Raw genomic sequence first — 25,560 nt, 5'->3', positions numbered from 1 at the left:
CTCTTCTCCCATGAATCTCTGTGTGTTTATATCTCTGTATTCATTCCCAGAGGAAGATAGAACAGGAGGAGAGAATTGCTGTGGGAGGCAATATGGACCCAGCAGATTAGTTTGTTTTTTGATGAGTTCCAGAAATTTTGCAGTGGTCTGCAACTAACAGCTTGCTTCAGCTCAGGAGATTTACAGATATTCCAGATGATTAAAAAAATACATATATATACATATATGTACACACATGTAATAATATGTATATACATAATGTTTACATATATATATAAATGTGTTACATTATCCAGACAGCTTCTGAGTGAACATTCTTCTGTGAATTGCTTTGTTATTATCATCAGTGTCTTTAAAAAATGCATATGACAAATGGGTTTTGACTGTCATCTTCAAAAACAATCAAGTCCTAAGTTTGTTGTCTAACTTACTCTCATAATCACTCAGTGCAATCAGATGTTTCAGAGACTACACACAGTTGTACCGAAATGCAGGGAACAAAGATTGCACATCCCAAATGAGAATCAAAAGGAGAGAAAGCCTGTATTTGCCTAGAAATATGTGTTAATGTTGTCTAGCATAGGTAGCAATTTATAGTATAACAGCTGGGCATTTTCTGGATTCTTCTTTAGCCTCTTCTTTCAGCCTTTTTTTGACAGATGGTGCTCACAGATGGACATAACATTCTTAAGGAGCTTACTCTTTCTACTTCTTTACCCGCCTGTAACTCATGGTACTATTAGAAATCTAAAAGCTTTGACATGAATTAGCCTTACTTAGCAGACTTTAATTTTTTAATCTTTAGAATATGCTACAGGGTAGTGGTTGTGGAGTTCTTAATCTCTTTACTTAAGTTCTTAGAAACCAGAATGGAAGTCTGAGAAGGTTGATATGGCAAAACATGGCAGAAATGCACTTTTTTTTTTTAATTATCATATTGTTATTCTTGTATTTTTGCCGGAAAGTGTAGAATGAAACAAAAGATTATAGTTCAGCAATGCAAAAATAGCTCTGTCAATTGAAGTTTACGCAATTAAAACAAGCTGCTTGTTTTTCCATTGTAATTGTATTGAAATCTTAAACAAATGCACCTAATATAAAGTTGCATGGTCAATGAAACTTGTTTCTACCATCAGTTTAAATTAGTTTGGTTTTTAATATATATATATTTTTATGTATCACTTAGGCTACTGACCGTCACAAAAAGAGCAAATTGTGCTTAAGATATTTGAATACAATTGTATGGTAGATATTTGTCTATTGTGTACTTAGTGTTGTTGTTTCTCAGTATTCATGCAACTTTGGACTTTAACTGGAAGGCCGTTATTGTCTCAAGTGTTGACTCAAGTGGCCATTTTCTCTAATGCATGTCGTTGGTGTGGAGTTTCTATCGAGGAATGTGAAACTTGGCCTAAATTATGAGCATAATGTTTGGATCCAAAAAAAGCATTGTGACAGCTGGGCAGGTTAGAGATGCAAAAATATTGAGTGCCCTCAGCTAGGTCCTCTACTGCACGTATTAGTAGCTTATAAGAAAACAGGAAGAACAGCAGACTAAGGGTAGAGGACTGACATTGTTTTGGTTTTGTTTTCTTTTCTAAACACTGCGTACATTAAAGATTCCCAACCTTCTTTCAGAAATAGCGTGTAGCCCACCGTGGCAAAACTTCTGGTCCACTGCCCGTTTTCAGCTGCTCTTTTCTTCAGAGTCCTACCGGAGTGGGTTGCTTGCTAGATGGTTTTTCCCAGAGGCCCCTTATTTCAAGTAACTGTTGTAGTTTTCACTGTAGGCAGAGTTCATTAGTCACATAAAGGCATAATTTAAATACTCATCTTGGAACCTCCTGCCTGCATGTAGTTGGGTTCTCCAGAACCAAAAATAAGCAAACAGTCCTGACTGTTTAATCCCTTTACTTTGGGAGTATATTTATGTACTGTGTTCTATTGCCTGTGTATTCCTAAGAATATTCTTTAGTAAGGATAAAAAATCATGCATAATGTTATTGAACAAATTTACTGTTATTGGATAAGTTTACAGATATTTTAACTGAAGAGTGCATTATGAGAAAACAGTGAGAAAAGTAGTCCATGCACTAGAATATGAGGTTCAGATAAGTAGTTCAAGGCAGGATAGTGCCTAGTTTGCATCTTCAGCAAATTCATGTATGTTATATCATCTAATAGTCTTCCTGTAAACCTTGCCTTGCTGATGTTGGTTTTAAGGAGAGAGAGATTTTCTTGTCTTCCTTTGCTGGTTAAGTTCAAAATCATTGTACAGGGAGTTTCAATACAGTTAATTAGGGAGACAGTATGTGGAGAGAGCCTTCATTTATATGCCTTGATACCACTTGCACCAAAAAAGAAAAGCAAGAGATACTTGGGGAAGCTGTGAGTGTAGCTAGGGCTCGTGACACGAGAGACGAACCTGAACAATGATGTTATGCTTGGTTAGAATAAAACAGCTAGTTAATCCTTTAACATTGTCTGGCACTAAGTGCAAACTCTTCCTGAAATTGGTATGTGAAAGGCTGACCCTGTTCTGGGCAACAGCTGTATGGTAACAGCGGTTGCCATACTTCTTGGATGCAGGAATGAGGCTTGCATGCAGCGCCCTGCTGCCAGCTCTTTTGAGGAGATGAGTCCTTTGACAGGCAACAGTCAGAACCCCTTATGCAAAGAGAAACCCTGTGCGAAGGAGCAGTGGTGTGGATGGCTTTATCATACACAATCATACTACTCATTTATTGTTATCCACGGGTTTGAAGCCAATCTTGACAGCATTTATTATCTGCATAGTATCAACAATGTTAAAGATTTGAGCATTTTGGGATAAAGAGAGGCTTTCAATTTTGCAGGCTTTAGAGCAGGAAAAGGAAAATTTTCATTTTTATGAATTTTGTAAGCCCGTCTGCTATTAAATGTCAGAACATGATCAATGACTATTTCATCTTTTTAACAGCCATACTCTTGTAGAGTTTACAGAGAGACTTTTCCAATTCTTGTTTGGTATAATCTGAATAACTGCAATTTCCAATATAAAAATAGTCACATCATCAGTAATGAGGCTAAAAACACATTCTCTCTTGAGCTTGTAGAACTCAAAACTATCCACGCTGCTACAACTGAATATATAGTTTCTTGCTGTTGCTGCATTTGAGATTTGGATTTGGAGAGTTTCAATACAATATAATCAGAATCTTATGGAAAGAAAATGGACAAGTCAGCTTTGGAAATAGTGACCGAATCACAGGGCAGTTGAGGTTGGAAGGTGCCTCTGGAGATTGTCTAGTCCAGACCCCCTGCTCAAAGCAGGGTCAGCTAGAGCAGGTTGTCCAGGGCCTTGTCCGCTTGGGTTTTGAATATTCCTTTTGACTTAAACATTGTAATTCTGGATTAACTTTGATTAATGAATGGCATAGTACCTCCAGAGCTTTGGAACATTGTTCTGTAATTGTTACAACTTGTTGTGTTTCATTTAAGATTATTTATCTCATTTCCTCAGCATGGTCTCTTTCTTGAGTTTTACAAATTGCATCCAGTTAGGAGCTAATTTCCTATGCTGATGTTTGGCCTTCTCAAACCAATGGATTGTTTTTAAAATTGGCTTTTGTTTCTAATAAAACAGACTATTTTCCTGTTTTGTTTCTTCCATCTTTTGTTTGCACATCCTTCAAACCTTTTACAGCTGTCCCTCAAGTTTTCTGCATCCTGGGAAACCATCAATAATAGCTATTTAAAACTATTAAAATTAACTGGAAAGAACTACAGCATGAAGCGCTCATGTTTTTATGTGTGAGTTATTACTTAACAATACTATTGTGTCCACCATAAGTGCATTATTAAGCATCAAATGTTTAATCCTTTATGTATGCTCAGTTTTATATTTGAGTCCCTACCAGTTGTTGGAATAACTCAAGTAGGAGACAATCCTGAGGAAAGTTAATAGTTTCTACACTCTTGCTCTGCTGTAAGATCCCAGTTATTTTTTACAGTTCCAGTTTTTGGTAGTCAGACTATTTCATTTAACTGCCATATTTTCTTATTTGAAGTTTTACCTGATTCAGAATGCATTACATTGATATCAGGCTTTCCATTATATCCAGAATTGTTTGTCATAAATCAAGGAATTATCTTTCTGGTCATGTCTCCACTTTTTTTATTTTTACATCATAGATGTTTAAAATGGCATCTGTAAATCAGCATTGTAAACTACTAAATTTAAAACATTTATAAAATGTCTCAGCATCTTCCTGATTTTGGTCTGTAAAGCTGGCAAGACAGTAGGAATAATCCTTAGACTTCATGAGTGACTTTGTCATGGTGTCTCTTCAAAATACTGTGTGAGGATGCCTAGCCTGGATGTGAGAGTTTTCTGCCCAGATACCTGGTTCTGTCAGTCGATTATCACCTTGGATGAAAAACAGTACCTACAGGGAGTATGTAGCTGCTTTGTACTTATCAAAAAGCATTTTAAAAATTACCCCTTGTACTTAATTTTGAAAAGAAGAAGAAAGAAAATAGGATACAGGCAGCTTTTAAAAATAACTATCCTTATTATAGAACTGTTATCAATTTTTGAGAGATCTATTATTTTAAAGCAGATAAATACACRCAGAGGCCACAGGGAGACATTTTTTCTAAGGTAAGTTCTCGGATATTGTAATGTTATATGATGGGGCATAGAAGTGTCCTCAGTTTAAGTGTTCAGAAATGGGTATCAGTGCCTGAACAAACTCAAGGTGTCTATGTGTTGACTGATGTACTCTTTCCCTGTTGTTTGTTATTACCTCCTTTATTAGCATTTGAGATTCATAAAGAACATTGGATACCATAAGGTAAATACTGTGTTGTGTCCAGAATACTTATCTGAGTGGCAGAAATTACAGAACAAAATAAAACGGTGGAGAAAAGGACTGGGAGAGTCCTTGAGACGTCAACTAATACTTCTGCTGCAAGGCATGATCAAACTATATCCAAACCACTCTTGACATCCGTTTGTCTAACTAGTTCTTAAAAACATACCATGATGGAGATAGCAAAATATCCCGAAGCAATTTTTTCCAGTGTCCTACTGTCCTTTCTATGAAAGGGTTTTCTAATGTCTAATCTAAGTATCTTCTGTTGGAATTTAAATCCATTACTGCTTGTCTTGTCCACACTCAATGTGGATGACAACTCAGCGTAGTCTTTTGGCATGTACGCTTTAAGTCTACGGTGCTAGCTCTGTGTAGTAAAAGAAAAATGTAACTTCTGTGTCCACTAAAAATAAGGTATTACATCATTTCTCTCAAACTAGATTAAAAATTAAAAAAAAAAAGTATGTTTTGGCAGAAAGTGTAGTCTGAAGCTAAGTATCAGTATCTGATTCTGTTTGTGATGTCCAGGGAAACTGTGAACACTTAACTGGTGAAGTGAGCCTACTAATACAGTTTTTTTTCTGTCATGCATTGTGAATCTAGGTTGGAAAGATTTTTTGCCAGCGCATGTACTGCATCTAGTACATGAAACCTTGATTTCTATTTAGTTTTTAATTTAGTTTTGTAATACTACTAAGAGTAAATCTCGGTTAGGGTGTGTAACTGTTTAAATATAAAATTGCACACCCTGGTCGGTAAATAGGGCCATATCACAGAGCTAGAACCTTTCTCTTACTGGTTTGCTTGACCTCTCCTTGTGATTGATGGGAGTCTGGCCGCTCGCTTTAATGAGATTTAGATGAATCTCCTGCTGCCGAGGGGAGCAAGAGTCTTTAAATAGAGGTGAATTGTTGGGTATTTCTGAAACAACAGATATATAATGATTTATTATGAAGAGCCAATGTGAAAACAAAGTAGCTTTACAATATTAAGATGCTGTTAAAAAAAATCAGCAAGACCCTAAACCACCTCATTGTCATTTTGAAACAAGATTATTTATATTATTTCTTCCTTTTCTGTCGTTGCTTTGCTTATTAAGGCTTAAATCTTAAAGTGTTTATTTACTCGTTTGACTGCTCCTGTTGACTTCAAGGCAATATGTACGCCTGCCTTTTTCAGTTTCAAACTTTTGTTTGTCAGCTTTACATGAAGCAGATTCTGTTTTATACATGAACCTGATGCAACTGTTTGGGTGCTATGTAAATAACGAGGTTGTGATCAAAGTTATTGAAATGACTTTGAATGAAATTGAAATACGCACTTTTTGGATTCCACCCAAAGGTGCAGGAGTGTCTGTTTAGGAGAAGGCGCGGTAGAGCCTCGATAAGAGGCGCAGTTAATGAGGTACAGCGTATTCGTTTTCTCCTGCTGGTATCTCGTGCAGCCTATCTTATTGGGATTACTAAAGAATAGCTGCCAACTGTCCAAATCTTATTTGGCTCAGCGCACACTGCTCTTTCTGCCAGATGGAGCATATTTCTAGTTTTGCTCCCTGGAATTCAGATAAGCTTAAGTTGGCAGAATATGGCAACTCTGACTGTGATATAACCCAGGATGGTGTAATGGAAAATAGAAATACGCTCCTGGACTTGAATGCCCGTAGGTTTGACTGTGAAAAAATGAATTGATCATCTAGCATTCCCGATGGAAGCGCGCCAGCTGTTTCACTGTGTCTCTCTTAAGGGTGCTGCCAGTATGGCATTGCTGAATACCTTAATAAAAATTTCATAGTCACCAGATTGTCTTGTTTCATTGAAATGCTGCCAAAAACAGATGCCTTCATTTTTTTTCATGGATGTATCTTTACTGTGTGAGAAGAGGAGGAGTGTGGAAGAAAAGTATGTCTGAAAGAGCGGAAGGGAGTGAAATAAATAGTTTGCCAAACTTCTGTCCTGACTAAGGATAATCCTGTGTTTTGAAGGAATTTTGGATAAAATGTCCAGGCATTCTGGCAGTCAGATCTTGGTTGTGTTTTTTAGAGTAGGTAACTTGGCAAAAGATAACGTTGTTCTTGTAAGAGTAGATAATTATAACCATTGATGTCTGCTTTTAACCTTTTGATTTATACTTTGGGGGAATGCTCTTGTATGTCTCATGATTAAATAATGTGCTGTGATATCCTCAATTAGCGATAAGTTGTCTGGATCAGTTTCTCTGTGCCAACAGTTACACCTGAAACTAATTTGTTTTTCTCTTCTGCCTCTATTTTAATTTGCATTGATAGTATTAACAAAATACTGCTCATGTGAAGATTTCACAGAAAAATAATTTAACATAACTTATTCCCTTTGTTCTTCACTGGTCTCAAGGGCAGCATGTCTGGGGTGGGGGGCTGGTTCTGTTCAAGTGAATTAATGGATATGAATTCATTCTGTGTTTTTCCAGTATTAACATTAGAGAGAAATAAAAAGATGTTCTACAAATTATTCCTTGCTTATCCGGTGGACTAAAATGAACTGATAGCTTTGTTTCAAATTTTACTTTGATTTCAGACAAGTCCATTTCTTTCTTCAGGCTTAGCTCGCGTTGCAGCTGTTGAATTTAGAACCCCATAAGCCCCTTTCTTGTTGGGTCGGTTCAGTTCTGCTCCTTTTTTTTTTTTTTTTTTTTTTTAAAGAGGTTAGTTGGGTATGTCAGGACAGCCCCTTCACATCCTGAATGTTTAGTCCAGCGAGGCTGTAGCCTGCCCCCTTGCACAATCTGGCCCACCCTTTGTTTATATTAGTTACAGAAAAGGACTCGGCTCTTGCTCCATTTCTACCTGATCATTTTTGTTTGGAAAAAAAGAAAATGAATACGTTACAAATGAGTCACCAAAAAGAGCACATTCTGCATCATTACTGTACACTTACCAAGAAGAAATATTCCTGTTGATTGCAAATTCTTTAATGCCAGAAGGATTTTTATCACGTAAACATAAATGTGTGGACCTGTGAGTTGGTCCATTAGCGTAATCTTTGGTAGTGGCTGGCACTATTGCTGCTTAATTATTCTGTCACAGTTCTTCCATTAAATGTCACTATATTTATTTTTGATGCATATTCCTTTCTACTTATTTATTCCCCCACCTGCATGATGCTGCTCATGAAACAAAGTTAACTAAGATTCTTCTGGTTTTCATCTTCTGCTTCCTCTGCTGCAGCCCTGGGGCCTGTCTGCATATATATATATAACTGAAAACTGCAGGCCAACCATTTCCGAAATAAATAACTTGTCTTGTAAATAACTGAATAACACCGATTCAGTGATTCAAAGAATGACATAGGTAAACCTCAGGACTCAGTAGACTTTGAAACCATATGATCGTAGCAGAATTCACGTTGGAAGGAATTTCAGGAGGTCATGTAGGCCAAATTTTAATTTGCAAGACTTCAGGATTCCTCAGGTTTCTTTGAGTATCAGAAATGAATGCAGGAAAAAATATCTAATGTGTATTAATCCTTATTAGTTTGTTTTGCAACTGGAATGGCTGTGGAGTTAGTATGTCTCAGAGGGAATACTTTTTCTTGAGTCTTACTGCGCAAATGGAATTTTACTCTGGCTCATTAACAGAGAAATCAAAATGAATGGCAATGATCCAAATGTCTGCTGCAGTCCTGTATCAGAGCATTGTTTATATTAACACAGTTTGTATGTAAAATGTTTGAGTTTTAATTATGGCTTAAGAAAGTAAACTTGTTTTAAGAGAGATGAGTGAAGTCATCCAGATTAACCAATCTGAAGTTTGAACAGCCCCTCAAATTAAACAAGTTTGAAAAATGATTCATAAAAGATTTTTTCAGTCTTTTTCATAAGCTTCCACACTTTTATCTTCTGTGCAAGTGAAGCTGCAAGGATCTCTCAAACTATTCCTACAGCATTCTCTGGCTGAACAGAAGCAATGAAAGGTCTACAAAATACAAAAGTCTACAAAATACCAATAGCATCACTTTGTCCTGGCAGCTGTGCAGCGTTGGTTATCTCCTATGCGAGATAATCAAAGCCAATGCAGTTCAAAAGAGGAGAAGGCATTTCTGTGATTGTTCCTTGGGTTGGAGTCTCAGTTTAAATAGATGTACATGTTTTTTAAGAAATTTCTTTACTTCCAACTTCTGGATCCTTTCCGTTTGACATGTCATTCATTCAAAAAAAAAAAGCAGAACAGGTCTTTGCTCAGATCACATCCTAAGGTGACAATGCTACAAAAAAGTTGATAGAAGAAAGGTTTGTATTTCTCTGGATACGTTGGCTACACATGCCCCCTTACCTTACTTTGGTGAACTTGTACCAACTGGATTTGTGCGAGCTTTAACTCTAGCAGCTTGTACCCTTTGCACAGTGGGTGGAAGCTGCTCAAGAACAGCACTGAGCAGTGCGTGGCTTCCTGGAGGTCAGTTAGGGTCTCTGTAGAGCATGGTGCTCCTGGACCCATTCCCTGAATTCTGTACTTGTCCACAGTATCGGTCTGGTTCACAGAATGGCTCCCAAATGCTTACGCTTCTTGAAACTGAAGTGTTATTTCATTTTAAGTTAGCAGAACTTTTTTTTCTTCTTCTTAAACTATAGTGAACTAATTACAAAGTTATTACAGTGTTAGTAGTCTGCATTCTCCTAGCTAGATGATATTAGTGCTTGACCAAGCATCAGTGTTATCTCTGAGAGATGCCGAAACCGAGGCACAGAGCGGAAATGGTTGGCCTGCAGTCACCAGGGAAGTCTTTTCACAAGTCTACTGACATTCAACCCAGTGTTTTTTTCACTAAACCATATAACTTGTTATTACTTGCTGACTACTTTTGTCAGATTTTAGCCACTTGCTGTGAAATTTTCCATCCTGAGTATCTGCCTGAAGCAGAAGATATTTACTGTTTYTGAGAACAAGATCAAACAGATACATACTGCTTTTCCTAGGTGGATTTTAAAATAATTAATTGTTTAAAAACAATTCTTAGCATTTTAGGAAATTCTGCTCTGGGCTGGGGAGGAACCCTTAAAATCCCAGAAAGAATCTTTCCTGAGTCATGGTTGCATTTTTCTTCTACTGCTCCCCACCCAGAGATACCCACGTTGTAATTTTTCCCCCCACATACCCGATATAAGTTTCAAACAAGTACATGCAAAGTTTGGCAGCTAAATTCTCTTCAGTTTTCTTCTGCTGTAGGTTTGCTCTCTTTCCGAGCTGTAAGAATGAGGAAGGGACATTCCCTGCGACTTCAGGAGATGGTGGTAATAGGCACCAGAGAAAGCGTGGAGACTCTCTGTTGTTAATAGTGCTCTTCCATTTGGTGCCAAAGACGACTCCTGTGCAGCAGAACAAGAACCTGATGTGAGGAAAGAAGATAGAGCAAGTAGGCTGGAAGGAGAAGCTGGGAAGGGAATCTGGGAAGCAGCCTTGGGAAATAACTGGCCAGTGAGAAGGGAGAAAAAAGGTCGGTTAAATGAGTATACAAGCGGGCAGACTAGGACTGAAGAGTGAAGAAGCTGGGAGTGAAAGCCTGAAATCAGAAGGGAGGTGATTTGGGTTTGGTGGGCTGTGGAGGACTGGCCACCTCAGCTTTCGAGGTGAGTCTAGGAGCCGGGGAGTGACAGCAGTATTGCAGCTGACATGCAAAAATGGGAAGAGGGGTCCAGTGCATATGGTGAAAGTGGGATAAACCAGGGAATACGGAGTGGGCATGAAGAGAGAAGACCATGCTCTGTTTAAAACAGGAGGAAGAATCAGTTCTGATGCCTAATGGCTACCAAGTGTCTTAAAAACATAAACCTGGAATAAAACTCGTAATTCTAATGGAATCTAAAAACTGCAGACTCAGTAGAGATATAGGATTTATGACACATTATTTTTCCCCCATAACCATCTCCTCCTAACTCTTTAGTTACACTGGCAGCAATTACTCCCCTTCCTCGTTCCCCTCTGGTTTTCATAATTTTCTTAACTTTCCACTTGCTAATAGGCTGCTCTGCTCTGCAGGTGCCAGCAGTTCTTGTCTTTCAGACTGTCTTTTATTCATGTAGTTCAGCTGAATTCAGAACAGTTGTCCGTAACCTGTACCTTCTGAAAAGCATTTATATGCCTTAAGTTGGTCTGTTTTCCTTTTTTTCACCTTACCTGTGTAAGTTGCTTATGTAAAGTTGTCGCTGAGCCTTAGAAGCCTGGCTTCGCAGGAAAAACTTGTTTTTTGGAGTGCTTGCAGTGTTGTGTGCAGTTTGTTTTTGCATAATGCTGACAGTGTGCGATTTTTCTTCTTTTCTGCTGTTTTGTGAGATGGAGCAGGGGGGTGGTTTGATTCCCCCCCCTCCCCGGGAATGTATTAAGAGATAGAACTTGGATAAAGGGAGCCTCAAAAGTGACTCATGTTTTTGTTTACCTTGAACTAGGTCCAGCTTCTAAAAGGAACTTGATTTTAGATGCATGTTTTTGCAAAGTGTTTTATACCAAAGTTATATTTCCAGAGGTCTCAATAGCATGTGTTTATTTTTATTTAGGAACATGCTTAAGGAATGTTTTGGTGGGTCAATGTAAAGTAAATAAAACTAGCTCAATCTGGAGATCATAATTCTTTGGCATATTCAGTGTCAGCAAAAATTGAACTGAAGAATGTTATTTAGGGAATGCGCTCAGTTAATTTTTATATTTTACTTTGTGAAGAATCCTCTTTGTTATGCCCTCTTATGTAAAAAATGTGGTTTCTTAAGTAGTGTTTGTTTTTTACTTTGTGAATGTTTCTGCATTTTTCTAAGGTGTCTGCTAAAATTTGTTTACAGTGTGGGCCACTCTATACCACCTGCTTTTCTTAGGCTCTTGAAATTGAGCTTTTGCTTTGTGTATTTACCCTGTCACACCTCTTTACATTTGAGTGCTAATATACGCAAGTCCTAAAATAGGGTAGATTGGAAACTGACTTCTGAATTTGATTTGAATTAGCGGTGCATTTGATTTTATTTTTGTTTTTTAGCTTTGCCTGCATAAGGATTTCTAGTTATCAGCTTGGTTGTGCAGCAGAACCTGAGACACCAGGAACAATATCTATGCTTAAAATAAGGAGATCAGGTGTATATATGGCCATGTCAGCTCTGTTCTTCATGCTCTGTAGTATCKGTTTTTCATGTCACAGGGCACAGTTTGTGAGGCGTTGACTCACTGGCTGTGGCCCAAAAGCCCTTCATGTCACTCATGACCTGGGATCTGCTGGGACGCTTTAGCTCTGCTTGCCACTTTGCCTCCGCGGCTCTGCAGCTCGCACATGCCTTTGCTCCTGGTGCCTTGGGCAGCACGGGACATCACGAATGGGAGGACTGCAATTTCAGTAATAATTAGGACTATAACTTCTCTTCCACATGCATTTGAACTGTGGGTGGTTAAGTGCCTGAATCAGTTTTAGTGGGGGAAAGAAATGTTGCCTTGAACAGGCAGGAAAAAAGGAGAAATTGTAGTAACAGTTCCACTTCTGTAAATGAGCTTTCTAGGGTCATGGGTGAATCAGGATTTAATTTTGTAAAAGTAAATGGAAGCTTATAACATGAACTTTTTTAAAGTTCAGTAGATAAATATATGTGCATGTAGATAAATATATGTGAAAATATTTATTGCAATTGAAGCCTGATACAAGACTGATGGCTTTGTTGGTCATTTCAGCAGAAGTTTGACAGCAGTATATCTCAACTCGCTATGTATATGAGAAAAAAAAGGTAGATGAAAGACACTAAATTTAAAAATGCATTAATTATTTCAAGGTTTCATTGACCTTTGTTCTACAGTAAATCTTGGAGATTATTTTACATCTCCAGCATAAGTATCCATCTTTCGCTTGAGACTGCTCCTCTAGAATTCTTTAGATGATTTGAAAGTTTCATGTACTTCTAGTTCGGAGCTGATAGTATTCTCTTATCTACCTGCCACAGGTGAGAGGAATTTGCCCACACTGCTCTTACTGAAATTAACCGGCCTTATAGAACCTGTCATGTTTTATAGCCCCAGTCACGAAAATGTTTCTGGTGCAAATTTCATCATATGAGTGAGCCTTCCGTCTACTGATCTTTTACTATTGTCGAATCATAAGGCTGTTGCAGAGTTGATGCATGGACTATATTTTATGCATTATGTTTTTGTACTGATTCTGAAATTTGTTTTATTTGCAGGGATATTAAACCAGACAACATCTTGATGGATATGAACGGGCATATTCGATTAGCAGATTTTGGTTCTTGTCTGAAACTGATGGAAGATGGAACGGTAAATTAGAAAGAATGATATATTCCCCAACACCTTTCTTTTGTCCTTTGCTTGCAAATAAAATATGTGCTAATTAAAGAGAAAAGGTGTTTAAAGTGAAATGAAATGGAATGGTAATGGTATTGGTATGCAACTAACCTCAGTTCAATATAAAATAAAACTGCATACTGCTTGGACTTACTGTTTGTTAAAGCTTTTTAAATGCATATATCAACTCAGAAATAAATAAAGGGAAGATGCATTATCAGTACAGAATGGGTGTCTTTTGGTGAACTATGAATCTCTCGATTTTGAGCCTGGAGCTCAAATCTTTACTGGAAATGTAAGCTTTAGTGTAAGCAGGATGAGATACAGTTGCTAGCACATCGTTGTATTTCAGTAGTACATTTAAACTTGCAGAGCTTATAGGTGTGACAAGAATGCCATTCCAGTGTGTTAATCATGGCCCAGAGTGTTACAAAGTATTTGAGTTAACATATGTGATTATCTAATGTGCAATTACTTAATAACAACCTCAAGGATAAGAATTGACAGTTTCATTCTTTCTCCAATATTAAATATTCATAAAGGTTTATCCAAGTAAATTATTGGAATGCCTATTAACGAAGTGGCTTGGATGCCTAAGCATTTCTTTATGAATTTAGAGGCCTTTTTTGTGTTTAGATGTCATTGTTATAACTGGAACATTAGACCAAATTTATGTATATGCAGAGTGCCACACAGAGCAGCATCAGTAATGATGGAAATTGGTTTTAGTCAAGGAATTGTAACTTCTACAGGTGCAATCTTCAGTGGCAGTTGGAACTCCAGACTACATCTCTCCAGAAATTTTGCAGGCCATGGAAGATGGAAAAGGGAAGTATGGGCCTGAGTGTGACTGGTGGTCCCTAGGCGTTTGCATGTATGAAATGCTTTATGGAGAAACGCCCTTTTATGCAGAGTCCTTGGTGGAGACCTATGGGAAAATAATGAACCACAAAGTTAGTGCACTTTCTCTTTCTGTCTCTCTCTAAGCTAATTTTTAATAAGGGGTAACTTAGAGGCTTATTTAAAAATGAGTTCTTATGTAATAATTATGTTCGTGTTCATAAATGTAGAAYATAAAATGTGTTTCCATGTAGTAAGTTTATGGTTATGGATTGCAGATGGCTTTGCTTTAGGATAAAGCAGTTCAAAACTAAAAATCTGTATTTGGAAAAGTGTCTGTTAGCTTACTCTAAGGAGCAAGTCTTGGCTACATTACATCACTCCTTTTGCCTGACTTTCTTCTGGCAAATCCATTTGTTGGCTTATACAGTAGATTCTTAAATGTTCTTCCACCTGGAGGCAGTTGTAGAGTCCGAAAGGGTGCGAGAGAAATCTAAATAAACAAGAGAAAACTAGAAGACATAACATTTTCAATAGTTTCTATCTTTTGGGGAAGTCTTTTTCCTAGAAACCTTACTGCATTTGTTTAACTCTAAGAGTCTGAGTATTAGCATATTTCTTTTTCTGCACAATAATATTCACTAAGAAGGGTGATTTTTTTCTGCCTTTTCTTGGTAATAAACTATTTTCTCTTATTTTGATCTTTAAGGAGAGATTTCAGTTTCCCACTCAAGTGACAGATGTCTCTGAAAGTGCAAAGGATCTCATTCGAAGGCTCATTTGTAGCAGAGAGCATCGACTTGGACAAAACGGGATAGAAGACTTTAAGAACCATCCTTTTTTTGCTGGGATTGACTGGGATAATATTAGAAACTGTGAGGCACCTTACATCCCAGAAGTCAGCAGCCCCACTGATACATCGAACTTCGATGTGGATGACGATTGCTTAAAAAATTCTGTGAGTATAGAACTAATATTTTGACAAATCCACTTTTGTAATATACCTTACAACAAAATATATTTAAATGCCAGTCTATTTCAGCATGTTTTTTGTGTTCTGCATAACAAATAAATGCTCTTTTAAAAAATGGTGGGGGGAATATATTCATAGTTTGGAGGCTGATCCTCCAAACCCTGTATGTGTAAGGATAACTTCAGTTCAATTTTGTAGAAGTCACTGTAGCTTTACACATGCTTTAACTAACACATACGTCTATTATTTGCAGTAACAAGTTCTTAGCGTCCTGGTCTTATGAAGAATAATATATGCATATATAAATAGCTTGCTAGACAGTATTTTCAACACAGCATTGTTGACACTTACTGAGCTTCCTGGGCCTGCAGATAGGCTATAGGCAGCATGAATTGTCATAGGCGCAGTGATGCTTGTTTGCATACCCTTTTCCCCAGCTGCACAGTAAAACATGGAAAACACCTTTACCAACTGAAATTCAGTGACAGAGATGTGTGATGTGAACTTTTGGGTTTCAGAGTCCTTTCATGTAGACAACTTAGGCAAATCACTCTAGCTGCATGGGACAACTTGCAGTTTTTTCCTTTTTTCCTCAGTTTATATACTGAGTACCAAAATTTCTGGGAGAGATAGAAAAGCTCTCAAGTTCCAGCATCTGAAAGGTAATGAATTCTACATTTTACAAAGTAGTCTTAATCCTCAGTAATTCTCCACTTCCATCTGGTATTGCCCATCTCCCTGCACAACTAAAGTATTTTATGACTTTTTTTATAGAGTCTTTTATACAATCTTCAGATAACTATTTGCACATTATTTTTCCCAGGGCAGTTATCAGAATTTGGTGATAGGAATGGATGCTGTATATAGCAACTCTGCCATATTTGTGAAGCTGAACTATTTTTTGGAGGTTATTCACACTGTCTAACGTTGTCCAGTTTAAGGGTCTTCCTTTTTAGAGCCTAAGTGCCCAGTTGAGACTCTCAAAAGATGCCTAGAGCTAGGCAGTGTGAATGCTTCTCCACTGTGAAGAAACAGGGAGCTGCAGGTAAAGAAAGAATGCTCTTGTGATGAACTGACTCTTATCCATTAAAAAAAAAAAAGAGAGAGAGAGAGCCCGATACTTAATTTGCTTTAAACTTTTAAGGTGGTGAAAGCAATGTCATTGAATTGTTAGAGGTGAACGCTTTTTTCCTGGAGCTTCATTTTCGAGCTTTGAATTTGAAACATCTGAAGGTTGTTTTTGTGAGTTTTCTTTTTTAGTTTAAGAAGGTTAAGCTTTCACCATTTATTTTGACATCTAGCATCTGAAAACCTCTGAAAAAATCCAGCCTTAGGTGTTGAATGTTTGAGAGTATTTTACATTTTTGTTTCAACTCATGGACACTGTATTAAATATTTCTTCACCTCAAATTCCTGATGTGCAACCTGGAGATGTTTTCCCCTTCATATTTCATAGACATCTTGTTAGGAGGGCTCACATATTTGCATTACTATTATGGAAGTACCATAGAAGAGCTGATGAGACTTTTCTCTTTTCTTTTCTTTTTTTCTTTTTTTTCTTTTTCTTTTTATTCATTGCAAGATTTGAATGATGTATAGCAAATGAGGGATGCCCAGTGCTGAGGATAAAAGGCAATATTGAAAAGGCATAACTTTTGCTGTCTACCTGGACTTGGAATGAGACTGGTCCCATGGAAAAATTATATCCACAGTAGTGAAATTAAAACTGTATGTTAAAAGCGTACATAAATGCAAAAGGACCAAATGATGCAGGCAGCCTTTTGATCTGTCATTTCTTAGCTTTTGACTGTTTGACTTAGTAACCTTCCTGACAATGGCGTAATATACTTAGATTCAGTTTATGATTTTGTCAGTCTCATAATTCAGTTGAATTCACAGAAGTAGCAGGAAATATGTATTTTGATCTCTGCCCAAGAATCAGAAAAGAGTCAAGTTTCTTTGACAGAAGCTTCCCATCAAGATTTTCTGACACTTTGTATCTACCTATTTATGAATAACCATCTTACCTACTTTTTTCCCTTTTAAAGTCCTTGCAGTAATTCAGTTTAACTTCTGCTCCCCTCTGTTTCTGTGTCGTTTGATTTTATTTCAGAAAATAGAAAAAAATAAAAGTTCTAGTCAGGCAATGTGATCTTCTACTGTGAATTATTACATTCCTGAGAAGATTGGTTTAGCTCAATGGGTCTCTGTAAGAGTCCATGCTACCGTTTGCCATAGTAAGACCCAGGGCAAAGCTTTCAGGTTTTCCGTGCTTGATCGTTTTAACAGTAAAGTCATGTATACGGGGAAAAAAATATATACAGATTTAAAAATAACTTGAGACTGCTGTACTGACTACAGAATGATACTGAAAAATTGCTTAATCATAGTTTTAATCAGCTGATGAAAATGAGAAAAATCTTAAACTCCTGTGGTTTCTGTTGTTTTGCAGGGCTAGTATTTTGTATCCTGACTTGTCAGATGCAGTTACAGGATGCCAGTCTCTTTTGATACTTGGACAGTTCTGTTTTCTTTGTTCCTAAATTCTTGTGAAAACATCTAAGTATTTATTCTTTCCAAAATTCATTCCCATTTTCCCTCGCTCTAATCAAAATAAAAACCTTTACCATGAATATTCTCTACATAGTCCTACATATACTTAAATAACAGCTCTCTTTTATCTCACTGAAGCTAGTTAACTACTGTCAAACTTAAAGCCAAGTACGTCCATACGTTTTTGCTCAACTGATCCTAAAGCGATACTTACTGAATTGAAATAGCTGTGTTAAATTTATGAATACAGTTGTTATGGTCTCTCGTGGCACTAAGACTAAAACTAGGTGTTTCTTTTATTTCTGGTGTTCACTATGTTGGCAGGTKGGTTCTCTTTAATAATTTGCCTCTGTTGCGCTAGATAGAAACTTTAGTGTTTGAAATTTGCATTTGTTGATAATTTTATATCAGCAATGAGCTATTTTAATAGTATTTCTCAAAATATGGTGTTCTAGTTTATATATAACAGCGCGTTGATGAATGAAAGCTGTGCAAGTTGTGTAAGGGGAAGAAATAGGTTTTTGCCTAAATTTTAAAACATTGAAATTAAAAAATATGTCATGACATTGGAGTCCCCTGTTTTTTAAGTTTTGATGTATTCACAGGTCACATGTCAAGGCTTCAATGGTTGCATAATGAAAAACAATATAATGTCAGTTTCACTAGTCTTTACCACCCATATATATGTACATATAGCATGAGAATGAAGAAGGATAGATTGAGATGCAGAGTTTTCGGGAAATGACAGTTTGAGCACAATCTGATTCTATTTGGTATTGGGGAGGGGGAAATATTACTGTGTTTTGTATTGTTATGTTCCTGACTGAAAACAGGAGTGTTTGATTTGCTTCTACAAGCAATGGAGATGCTTCCTAACACCTTTTTCCAATTAATAAAGATGGGTTTGGTCACATCTACTCAAAAGACAGGATATTTTAGAACAAATACAATCCACAGTTGCCTATATGGTAACTGAAGACCATCTGTCATATGAATTGTTACAATACCAAATTTGTATTTGGCATCTTTAAAAGTTATTCATAAAGAAGCTTCTGAAACTGGAATCTGAAATATGAGAACAAGATGTAACAGGGAAGTAAAGAATTTTTGCATATGAACTATTTTTTATCCATTAGGTATTGTTGTGATTATAGTACAGATACAGATATTCTTTCATTTAATATCTTAATGTATATAATGCTTGCATTTTATTTAAATACAGGTTTTGTCCTTACCACAGTGAACCATACTTGATATTTTTATTAAAAATTAGTGGAAAGTTATGGCTTTATAATTTGGTCTTGTCCTTAATTTCCAAAATACCCAACGGTGTAGACTTGAAGTTCTTGCACAGTCTAGCCATGTCATCAGTGCTGATTTTTATTTATGCTGGAACTCTTTTTTTGATGTAAAGATCTTTTTGTCTGCTAAAAGGTCAAGGTTCTGATGTAATATGACCAAAGCCACCAATGAAAATGTAGTTTTGGATTTCTTTTGAATACAGTCTTATTTCCAGTTCTCTCTTGCTTTTACATGAAAACATATACAGCTGGTTCCTTTCTTCTTTTTTGTTTGGGTTCTGAAAAAAAATGATTATGTTAACTTTTCTTAAAATTTCAAACCTTTTAGCACTTTCAATGTGATAATCTTCTTAGGGAGTTTCTTTTGATGACCATTATATAAGAAGGCAATTATATGACACAGACTGAGAGGGCATCTGGAGTATAAAAACATAAACCTTGCATCTTTGGGTTTAAAAGGATACTATTAACAGGATACTTAAGAATATTGGAATTTATAATGGTTCCAATAATCTAGCAACAGGGAGACTTTAGCCTGAGGAGAAGCTCAAAGGTTTGTCTTGGGTTTGTGGTTCTTTGTCTGGCAGGAGCAAGGAGAACTGAAGGAAGAAATGGCCAAAGCATTAATGCGGTTAGAAAACCCTGTTGTATTTTTTTTTTTTCCTAATAAATATCTGAATTTTGTTCTCTCCAATAGAGAAAGCCCATTCAGAAATGGGGCTGGTAAATCACAGGCAGGAAGCCCTGCTGAAGAGCAGGGAGGAGTAAAGGAGAGAATAAAAGATGATACTCTTTGTGCTAAGAGAAAGGAAGGAGTGAATTGGCTTGTAATATCTGTAATATCCTGCTTTTCTCCAATGATAGCACATTTAATTAGAAAATCATCTTTATACCAGCATGCTGTATTTTTATGTATTACATGCTATTAAAATAGATTTAGCGATGCAGTTTCATATTTGGGTTGTAGATAGGGGTGACTGTCAATCTAGTTAATATGGTATTGTCACTAACACTTCACATATGATTAAAACTTGAAAATCTTTTTTTGGTCTGGTGGGATCTTACTCAATTGTCCCATTATTTTTCTAGGAAACAATGCCTCCACCATCACACACTGCATTTTCTGGCCATCATTTACCATTTGTGGGTTTCACATATACAAGTAGCTGGTAAGTAAGAGCTCCAAAATTATCAAGAGGGTAGTTATGTAATATCCTGAATTTCTGCCTCTGAAACCAACTCCAAACAGATACTGAGGAATGTGGTTTACTGAAGAGATTATTGGGCCATAATCTAAAATGCTGTCTGCCCAAAAGCTTTCTGCAGGGAAGATGTACTTCAGTGTAGAGGTGTTGACACCTGTGTTCAGAGGAGTTTTACTGAGAACAGTGGTTCTCAACCAGTGCATGAAGTTAACTGCATATGACAAAGATAAGACCAGATGTGTGGACTCAGAGAAAACTTAGCTTAGAAGACTTTAAAAACTGTGTTCCTTCCAGTCCTTTGGTGCTCTTGTAAGGCTGGATGGAAATCTGAAAAAATGACTTTTACTGATACTGTTATTAATGTGGTATTTGTCATGTGCTGTTGTACTGCTAAATTGAAAGAAAGCCATTTATCAAGAAAATAAAATTCCAACTGTTGAAAAGCCACATTGAAAGGTCTTGTTTCTGCAAACACATGGACTTAATGCTGGTCATGTGAGATGTCCTGCAGACTTCAGAAGGATTATTTGCATACCTAACTGTATGTATACATGAGTATCCACAGAACCAGGGCCTCAGTCTTTCCAATATGTAGTTGCACACCATTGCAGTGTCTTCATAAAATCTCTGTTTAAAATGTGAAATTAAAGAGGATTTTTGTAGAACAAGCATAACACAAGGAAATGAATATTCCGGTCAGGTTTTCACAGAGTCCTTAGGGGCTGAGTCAAATAGACTAGTTTTCATGTAATAATTTTACACCATTTGTTGTGGTTGTTATCTTTGAAGTATTTGGCAAAGTTGAGGAATTATTTTAAAATAAGTTGTTATTGTAATTTTATTAACCAGTCAGAAGGTTGGATTTTTTTTGTTATCTGGCTGACTTAGACTATCCTGAATGCTTGTTTTTGATTAGGGGGCCTTTCACTTTTATGCAATATTAAAGAAGACATTGAGAAGATAATCATGCTAAGTAAAAATTGATTCAATTTCTAAGCTGAGTGCATACTAACAAAGTATTGATTTACTGCATAATGATTTACATAGTAAAACACAATTTAAACAACCATTTAATTTTTTTTTTAACTTTCAAATACAGCCTTTTTGTGAAATATAGTACTGTTTAATTTTTTTTTTTCCAGTGTCCTTTCAGACCGCAGCTGTCTAAGACTGACAGCTGGACCACCCTCCATGGACATTGATGCCAGCATTCAAAGAACTTTGGAGGACAGTTTAGCAACAGAAGCTTATGAAAGGAGAATAAGACGTCTAGAACAGGAAAAGCTTGAACTTAGTAGAAAACTGCAAGGTAAAGGCATTAACAAGATCATTCAATCACCACCTTGAGTTAGATTAGACTGCAGTTTTGTGGAGGTATGGTTTATACTATTGAAAAGAATAAATATACTTTTTAATGGGAGAGAATTCTCTTTGTTATTTCTGTTGACAAATTAAATTCTAGATACTTTTTACCTAAGATATCTTGTGTATACTTCTCCGTATTACATGTTAGCTTTGTCTACACCATGGCTTGGTTACTGTGCTGTCAAAGACTTCATTCTTAAAATCTACGAGAAGTTAATTTGTTCAGCTAACAATCACTAAAAAAAAATTCACTAGTGTTTAGCAATTAAAAATTATAGATTGTAGAATCTTAATTTCACAATAGGCCTTGGTGAATAATCCCATTAATGTCAGTGGTATTGCTGACATGTATAGGTGTTTGTTGTTGGTGTTGAACAGGAGTGAGACTTGGTCTTTCTGGGGACAGGGAAAGGTCTTAATATAAAAATGACCATGTAACCAACCATAATGCTCAGTTTCTCAAAGGTGCATGTTGCTCTCCATGATTTGGAAAAAATACCTTTTTTTTTCTTTAGATCCTTAATGATATTGGTGATATTCTTCATACCTTAATTTTCTGCCTCAGTGCTTTTATGCTTTAAGGTTTTGTGTCTGAGGTTCAGGCATTAACATTTGGAATATGTACTTCTAGTACTTACTTTTAATATGCTTCAGTGGAGAGGCTGTTTGGCATTTCTTGATTTATCAGTCATATCTTTTTGACCTCCTGAGATGTCAGACATGTAATTTGTCCCTCTGTCTTTTTCTAGAGTCCACCCAGACAGTTCAGGCTCTGCAGTATTCAACGGTGGATGGCCCAATAACAGCAAGCAAAGATTTAGAAATTAAAAGCTTAAAGGAAGAAATTGAAAAGTTGAAGAAACAGGTAACAGGTAAGTTATAAATATTAATGTAAAAGCTGTAAGAGGAAATGGTTTGATGAGACCTTTTCCCTTATGTAATGCTAGTTTTGTTTTGCTTTTCTAAAAAGTTTTTCAGTCTAGCTTTACTTATCATTTTACCCTTTGCTCTTCAGTGATAGCTCTTAAGAAAAATATTTCCTTTCTCAGCATTTCCTACAAATTCAACTTAATACTCAGTAATCTTAGCAATTAATACAGAGTTGTAAGGGAGAAAGAGGATTTCAATGACCTCTGCTATTCTTATTAGTGGTAAAGTTCCACTCATTTTAAATCATGCTGTTTCTAATTTCGTTGATTGTGAATCAGGCTCTACATGAGGATCTGTGAAACCATGACCCAGTTTTCTTTGTAAGATGTTTATTTTTCTCCTACAATATACTGCAAAAGCAGATGAAACACTTGTTTGGCTATTTTGGACAGCATCAAAGGTCATTTCAGTTCCTCAGAGGTTACAGTCACTCGTGTCCATACCACAGCATTCCTTGCTTTGTATGTCTTTCCACTCTGGGATTCAGGTATGTAGGTAGGTAGTAAACTGGAGGAAAAGAAGGTATTGTTTTGGCATGTGTGCATGTAAATATGATGAGTGCTTTAGCCTACCAGTTTTAACAGTCTTAAATCATCCTCACTTTTTTTTTTTATGTTTGACTTAAGCACCAATTAGGTTTTTTTCATCATCATCTTTTCTGCTGAGTTTTTCTTGGAAGGGCCAAATTTGTGAGATGTGATCGCGTTTTCAATTGTGTTTGTATTTTCTTTCAAATTAGGCATTTTAGCTAATATGTAATTTTATCATTGTCTTTAGAGTTTTAAAATGTATCCAGCAGTTTGACTGCTTTAGAGGAAAGGAATTAAAAGATGAGATTTTTTTTTTCCCTCACCCCCTCCAAAAACTGAAATGGCTTTTTCTAACATGCATATACTTTTCTCTGAGATAAGCTTTCCAAAAATAGTTTTTTTCTGCACAAAAAATTGGAGACAAGTGAAGCAAATAACTGACGGTTGGGCCATGTTAGGGAAGGACAGAGTTCTTAAAATGCTGTGTGATTATTTACATAAAACCCGTATCAAGGTTTTAGGAACTAAGCTTAATTTACAAAAGATTCTGTAGTAAATGGAAAGTGAAAACACCGCTTGTTCAAAGAAATGAACCTGAAGTAAACATTAGCACCCAGACTAGATGATCAATACAGACTGTGAGATTTAGAACTGTCAGTATCAGAATTACAAAGGGATTTGCCATTAGGTCTGAGGATTAAGGGCAAAATGGCTTTTTATATTTCCAGTTATTAAGAAATAATGAGAAAGCCCCTCGAATATGCTAAAATAAAGTGAAAGATACCAAAATGTGTAGAGGTCTTCACAGACAGATTTCTGCAGTGGTGAAAAAAATAAACCTATCTACTGTAGATAGGTTGTATCTACAACAGTAGATAGGTTTACGTTTTTCACCACTGCAGAAATCTGTCCGTGAAGATCTCTACACATTTTGCATCTTCAAGTTTCACAGTTCATAAGCAGGAAAAGATGGTATCTCACTGTGAGACCTGCTACTGGATTGGATGTAGTATTACATTATATTTAAGTTACATACTTACCCAATCCCTGTCAATGTTTATTTATGTATAACTCTGTTTGCTTTATCCTGCTGTTCTTACTCAACCGACGTTCTTAAAATGGCCATTGGCCTGCACTGGCCCACTAGCACTCCTGGGCTCGGCCTCTGCTGCTCCTCACGATATATGGCAACGTTCACGCTTCCCTGCAGAACTGCCTTTTCCTTCTAGCACGCTGTAGTTTTTAGGTGTGCTGCCAATGCCTTTGAGAGTTGTGACATTTTTTACTCCTATAGCACGTAAAAAGAGAAACTGGAAAAGTTTTAGTAGTGGTGTGGATTGTATAAGGGGAAGTTGTTCCACCCTCTGCTAAGGTACTTCCTTGCCTCATTCGTGACKCCATGTTTTTTTCCAAATTTTTGTGCAAAGGGCTGAGTTTGTAGTTTGTTAAATTACTGTTTCTGCACAGAAATGTGTTTAAAAAGTCATCGCTGAACATAACTTGAAGTTTTGCATAGTATTTAAAAGGTGAAGGACAGCAATGTTATACACAGTTCTGCCTATATATATTCAAAATAGTAGGACAAATTATTACTGTTAATGTAAACTGGAAATGTAACATGGGTACTAATAGGAATCAATTACAAAGTTGCAGTTGATCACTTCTGCTCAAAGTGTCACTGCTAATCGCACCTCATCAAGTAGCCCCTTGTTCCTTTTTGAAAACCAGGGAGGTTCACAGTCTGCTTTTGCTTAGTGCGTTACAACTGGATGTGGAGTAAAACTAGCTCAGGGAGGATCACTGCAGGCTGAGTGATGCCCCGCTGGCTCTGCGTCAGGACAGAGGTTTCTGTGAAGCTTCACTCCAGCCAGATGTCCCTCCAGTTGCTGCTGTAATGGGGAGAAATAGGACATGATCAGAAATCTCTGTTCTGTACCAATCCTCATCTCTGTTTTTGGCTTCTTGGGGCCACTGGAAAGCAGCATATATTAGAACAGCTTTTGGATGGGACCAGCCCTTCATAGAAAAGCAGCAGGACCAGCTTTAAACGATATTTGTTTGATTGACTTATTCAGCAGCAGCTCAAATTTTAGCTCATTTTTGCAGATATTACTCTCTTTGGTAATAACAAATAAAAAATGGTGTGGGAAAATTCTCCAGCACAGCTGATACCCCTTTTCAGATTTAACAGAAGGCGATGTCTGGTAAAGGCAGTTAATATTGAGAAGGTTTTCCTTTAAGAAGCCATTAAGAATGTTCTGTTTCACTGTTTACGCACACCATATACCCTATTTGTATATTTATTCCTCACAAAGTACATGCTCTTATTGTTGGGCTGGAAGTGAAAAATGTGATCAAATAAGAAGGAGGTGAAGTCATCTAACCTGTCCGCCATCATTACATAACTTTCTCAGTATATACTCAAATGTGTTATCTGGTCCAGCAACACAACCATTAAATGAAAGGCACTCATTTGTGCCCTGAACTGTAACAGATCGGGTCTAATTTGTAAAACTGGGGAAAAGAGAATGTTGTATTTTACATGATTTTATGGTTTTTTGTGAGATAGATTTTAAAACTAAATGGTGGACAGGGGACAAGCACACACCAGATGCTCATGTCTGAATGCTTCCAGATTTAGGGGAGCTAGTTCCAAGCTTCCTGGATGGCCTTTATATCTAAATTCCAGATCTAGGTTTGATGAACTT

The 25,560-nt window shown here is 36.8% G+C and overlaps 1 protein-coding gene across 4 annotated transcripts in view; it reads left to right on the top strand.

The window, feature by feature from the left end:
- The window catches only part of CDC42BPA (CDC42 binding protein kinase alpha), a 193,056-nt gene that overhangs the window by 93,213 nt on the left and 74,283 nt on the right, over nt 1–25,560 (top strand). For all 4 annotated transcript variants that reach the window (XM_026060426.1, XM_026060425.1, XM_026060428.1 and 1 more), the window contains exons 6-11: nt 13,035–13,128; nt 13,908–14,108; nt 14,705–14,953; nt 19,912–19,991; nt 21,170–21,336; nt 22,142–22,264. In XM_026060426.1, coding sequence (XP_025916211.1) covers nt 13,035–13,128; nt 13,908–14,108; nt 14,705–14,953; nt 19,912–19,991; nt 21,170–21,336; nt 22,142–22,264 — 914 coding nt within the window. The remainder of the gene's footprint in view (nt 1–13,034; nt 13,129–13,907; nt 14,109–14,704; nt 14,954–19,911; nt 19,992–21,169; nt 21,337–22,141; nt 22,265–25,560) is intronic.

This window comes from Apteryx rowi, unplaced genomic scaffold (genome assembly GCF_003343035.1).
Source record: "Apteryx rowi isolate R43461 unplaced genomic scaffold, aptRow1 scaffold_169, whole genome shotgun sequence".
NCBI lineage: Eukaryota > Metazoa > Chordata > Aves > Apterygiformes > Apterygidae > Apteryx > Apteryx rowi.
Note: the sequence above shows the minus strand (reverse complement) of the source record. Positions and strands in the feature narration are given on the sequence as shown.